This window comes from Notolabrus celidotus, chromosome 1 (assembly GCF_009762535.1).
Source record: "Notolabrus celidotus isolate fNotCel1 chromosome 1, fNotCel1.pri, whole genome shotgun sequence".
NCBI classification, from domain to species: domain Eukaryota; kingdom Metazoa; phylum Chordata; class Actinopteri; order Labriformes; family Labridae; genus Notolabrus; species Notolabrus celidotus.
In genome coordinates this window covers 3,490,781-3,495,263 of record NC_048272.1, presented here as the reverse complement: position 1 = coordinate 3,495,263, position 4,483 = coordinate 3,490,781, and the positions used below count along the sequence as shown (strand labels likewise).

The 4,483-nt window shown below is 41.8% G+C and overlaps 1 protein-coding gene across 2 annotated transcripts; it reads right to left on the bottom strand.

Annotated features, from left to right (window-relative positions):
* Nucleotides 1–1,112: 1,112 nt before the first annotated feature.
* Nucleotides 1,113–4,031, bottom strand: LOC117814480 (neuritin-like). Of its 2 annotated transcripts, none has more exons than XM_034685850.1 (3): nucleotides 3,666–4,031; nucleotides 2,719–2,872; nucleotides 1,113–1,982 (listed from the first exon to the last, which is right to left on the bottom strand). In XM_034685850.1, the coding sequence occupies exons 1-3, from the start codon at nucleotides 3,715–3,717 to the stop codon at nucleotides 1,757–1,759; spliced, it is 432 nt and encodes a 143-aa protein (XP_034541741.1). In that variant the 5' UTR covers nucleotides 3,718–4,031; the 3' UTR covers nucleotides 1,113–1,756. The 2 variants fall into 2 exon arrangements, with proteins under 2 accessions (XP_034541741.1, XP_034541733.1); XM_034685842.1 differs by lacking the exon at nucleotides 3,666–4,031 and adding an exon at nucleotides 3,127–3,418.
* Between the last annotated feature and the right edge of the window lie 452 nt (nucleotides 4,032–4,483).

Here is a 4,483-nt window from a genome sequence, read left to right as displayed (position 1 = left end):
GGCACATTAAAATATGACTATTCTGGAGGTCTTCAATATATTTCAGACTGTATTATTACTCCGATTGTCAGTAACAGTCTGATAACATCAAAGTAGTCTGAACACTAGATGACATATTGTTTCTATGTGTCTAAGCAGTACTCGTGGTACTTTTCACACCAGGTGGAACAGAGATGACACTGAACATTCACACTTAAGATTTTCTTTTTACACAAAAAGTTAACAGGTCAAAGTTTGATCAAGCATAAAATGGAACCAAAGTGTGGGTCTCTGTGGGAGAAGCTGTAGAAGTGAACATGTGATGCCTTGGTGTATGTCAGTTTTTGGTGTCTTTATAGCAGCCGTGCAACATCAACCACAGGAGGCTGAAGTGCTGAGGTGGGGAAAGGGATCAAATTTTTACAGGTGGCTTGATTGTCACTTACACAAACATTTACTAGACTTAGAAACAGATTAAAGAGACATTTCACTTTTTCACAATAGAACTTTTGAATAATCCATGCTGTTGTGTAATTTAGTCTGTCAGACACGTCTAGTTCTGTGTTATGGTTTGGTCCTTTCAATAATTAATAACCTAACATTTAATTTTTACAGTTTTTAAAGAGTTGAAAGCTGAGATAAGTTGAGATATTGCTGTTGTTTTTGATGAAATGCGTGATAACTAACAACACAATGGCTTATCTGTATTTAAGTAAGCTCACTGGAGATTAAAATGTGATGTTTTTGTGGCTAACACACTGTAGCTCTTAAATCAAAGGAGTAGTCAGCTTTTTGAAGAATATCAAGTACTTGCTTTCCTGCTTTAGGGATTAGATGTGACAATCGATACCACCCTCATGTCAGCACAATAAAAACTAGCCTCAGGAGCAGGCTAGCTTAAGCTCTGTCGAAAGAATAACAATATCTGCCTACTATGAGTGTATGAATCAACAAAAGTGTAAACATTTCTTGTTGTTATCTTAACTGAAGTTTTTTAGGGGGATTTTTTTTAAAGTAATGAGCAGCCTTATGAGCAAAGCACAAAGCTAAGCTAACAAACTGCTGGCACTGAATGAATAGCCTATTTAGCATAAAGACATGACAGTGGTACAGATCTCCACAGCTACATCCAAAACAGTTGAGCTATTTGTTTAATTGTCGTAAAACCATATAATACAGAGTACAGGGAGGTGACAGAATACATTAACACCTTACTGTCTCACGATATGATGAGAACAAGAACAACTTCTCAAACATGTTTTTAAAAATGAACTCGGATTTGAAACTTGAGAGCTGGTCACAATAATGTAATGAATACTCGTAGCATGGCTCTTACATTAGATTGCATTAGATTACGCAGGTGTTAATGATATTGTATCTGCCCCTTGTTTGCTTGTAACACAGAGCCACAGGTGTCGGACTATGGTTTGATCAGACTCTGCTCACATATCATCTGAGATCTCTCAAATACTTGCAGTGTTTGCTTTAGTCCGCCTGGGATGGAAAGTTAGAGGACATTTAATATTCTCAAATTCACTGTGATTTTCCAGACATGTGGGAGGATCAAGCTTAAGTATTTGAGAAGATTTCAAATATTATTCATCACAGCAAATATTGACTGGCTCGCCGCAAACAATGTGGCTCTGTGTCAAAGTAACCCTCATTAAAACATTTGCTCCATTGAAATCCTTGGCTTTAAGTTTGAATGCTTGAGGACTGAACCCAGGGGAACATGAGCCCATCCTGACTCCCCTCATCTACTCACCCCAACCCTCATCTATACAGAGGACCCAGTCATGATCAGCATGCCTATCAGGGGCAGGATGAGGGCACTGAGGGGTGTTCGTATGCTGGGAGAGGAGCTGGGACTGCACAGGTCGAACAGACTCCCCTGGAAGCGCATCTGCCTGGAGTCCTGCCTCAGCGTCTCCCAGATGGAGCTGACTTCCTGCTGACAGTCGGACAGCGCTCTGAGGGCACATGTGTGGAATGCTTCCCAGTGGCTGTGGCAAACAGAGGATCATCAGATCAATGCAGCGTCTGCCATTACACCCTAAAGTTCAGCCAGTCAGACATGCACTGGTTGTCATGGATTAATTCAGCTGCCAATGATCTATCACTCAGATGGCTTCAGGAAAGTCAAACTGAGCTTTAATTACCATGGCAACTGCATTGGATAGTGAAACAATATCACAGATGATATTGCAAGTACATGTGCAATTTTCCAACGAAATGTGTAAATCTTTGTCTTCAATATACCAAGCTGGGGTTGTGGGGTGCGTGCAGTAACAATGACAAAAATACGTCCCTGGAATTTCATTACTGCTGCAGCAAAGTCATAAATTATTTAGTACAATGGCTCAGTGTCTCCGCACCATTCATTTCTCTGTTCTCCCTCAGAGATTATAGCATCTGCTCTTTTTTCTCTCCAGTATTTTGTCAGGAGATGAATTTTTCATGCTGTGTCTGTCTAAATTATTCCACTCAATCATGCACTATTTGATACACATTTAATTAAAGTACAATGTTAAAGATCAGTAGTTTTTACTTTGGGTTTTATTCCTCCCCATCACAGCTGGTTTGTCTCTCAGCTCTATATTTATCCTCTATGGTCAAGTTCAGCTGCGTTTGGTCCAAATACAAATATACAGACTCCACTTGGGATGTCCCATGTTTACAAATGGATGCTTCAGACATACATGCACACACCTTCCCTCTTACAAATGAGGTTATTCTCACCTGCACACAGCTGCCACTCCTGTCTCACTGGTCACGTTCTCCTGATAGTTGTCCATGCTATCTCCCAGCTCCAGGACACAATCAGAGAAGTCCTTATAAATGTTCTCACACTTCACATCTCCAGGGTCTCCTGATACCGTCAGTGACAGGAATACTGCAAAACACACACATATGCACATACAGTTTAGGGCTGACCCGCATATTACATCTGATGGGGTCATTTTATGGCCTGAATCAGCATAAGAAGCAAAAACAAGATAAAGCAAGTTTTATTTTGACTTATTATTTCCAACATCCTGTGGCTTCAAACAGTGCTTGATCGTGCCATTTTTTTTCATATATAAAAAACTCAATATTGCATTGGCTCCTTTGTTTCATAAAACTTGAAATTAGAAGTTGTAAAATTACTTCTGGTGATCTGTGAACTTGACTTCAGACAGACATCAGTGGGCGGTAGGATGTGGAGCAGATGTTCCCACAGGGAACAGTCCCGACTGCTGCAGCCAATACAATCCTTCCACATGGGGTGCAGCGCTCTGGTCAGAGCCGCTAACAATTTTGATGCCAGAACATGCCAGTGATACAACCTTCTCTCACAAGGCAGCTCATAAGAGACGGTAACAGCACTAGATAACAGCAAAAGTGACATTTCAGCAAAACAGAACAGTTTGAGGTTCCAGTTTTGCACATACAGAAGCTCACACACTATCACCTAAGTATAGAGCCCTTGTATGCATCGTGCATGGGTGTACTACAAGCTGTTGGCCACGGCACAGCAGCTCTCATAACCATCGTGCATCACCGATGGAGATAAATAAAGATGACAATCTAAGCAGTGACATTTCAGATGCAGGAGGATAAAAAATGCACGGTAGTTTTCACCGCCAAAGCATCCAAAGTGGCTCCCAGCCTAAATAAAACCCACGGAGGAGCTCGAGATGTCTTACCCAAGGCAAATGCAAGAATCCCTCCGATCTTCGTCGACATGAAAAATCCCATATCATCCCATTTCAAGCCAAGCGGAGGGCGCGGGATGCTGCCGAGGCGCGCAGGAATCGGAAGGAAAGCGGCGCTGAGTCACACGAAGCTGATTAGCTGCCCATTATTCATCCGTGTCGAAGTGTATCAGTGATTAAGCGCAGATAAACACTTGGTGGGTGTGTGTATGGAGTCTTTTCCTGCTCCGGCCGACTGCTGACGTTACCTGCCCCCCGGCGCGCGCGCTGAGCTCATCTTCCCCCCTCAGCACCGGACAGCTCTCACCTCCCCGAAGAGGAAGCACCGCGCAACCATCCTGCAACACTCACGCAACACAAAGGGATGTATTTGGGACTCGAGTGTACTTCATGGATGCACATTCCAAATGTATGAATCAATATGAATACATCACCCTGTTCCACCCTGTTAACATCACAGTGCAGAGGGTGCAGTAAAACAGTTCTGACAACTATTTCACAGTGATTCCACAAGAGTATTACTTTTCTTTAAAAGAAAAGTAGAGTTGGCCTCTCCGTCTATACAATGTAGGCTGTTACATGAGTAACATAAAGTTCAGAGACGCTGGATTTCTTTTGTCTGTGTTGAGTTTGAAGTTCACTGCTCAAAAAAATAAAGGGAACACTTAAACAACCCATCCTAGATCTCGATTAATGAAATATTCCAGTTGAAAATCTTTATTCATTACAAAGTGGAATGTGTTGAGAATCAAATAACATAAAAATGATCAATTGAAATCACAATCATTAACCCATAGAGGTCTGGATTA

What these genes read in the sequence shown, in the direction of transcription:
- LOC117814480 (XM_034685842.1), bottom strand. Translation starts at nt 3,367, where the DNA reads ATGTCACTTTTGCTGTTATCTAGTGCTGTTACCGTCTCTTATGAGCTG. An exon ending in AAGTTCACAGATCACCAGAA is followed by an intron (nt 2,873 to 3,126) that starts GTAATTTTACAA and finishes TGTGTTTTGCAG; the next exon opens with TATTCCTGTCACTGACGGTA. An exon ending in GGAGTGGCAGCTGTGTGCAG is followed by an intron (nt 1,983 to 2,718) that starts GTGAGAATAACC and finishes TGTTTGCCACAG; the next exon opens with CCACTGGGAAGCATTCCACA.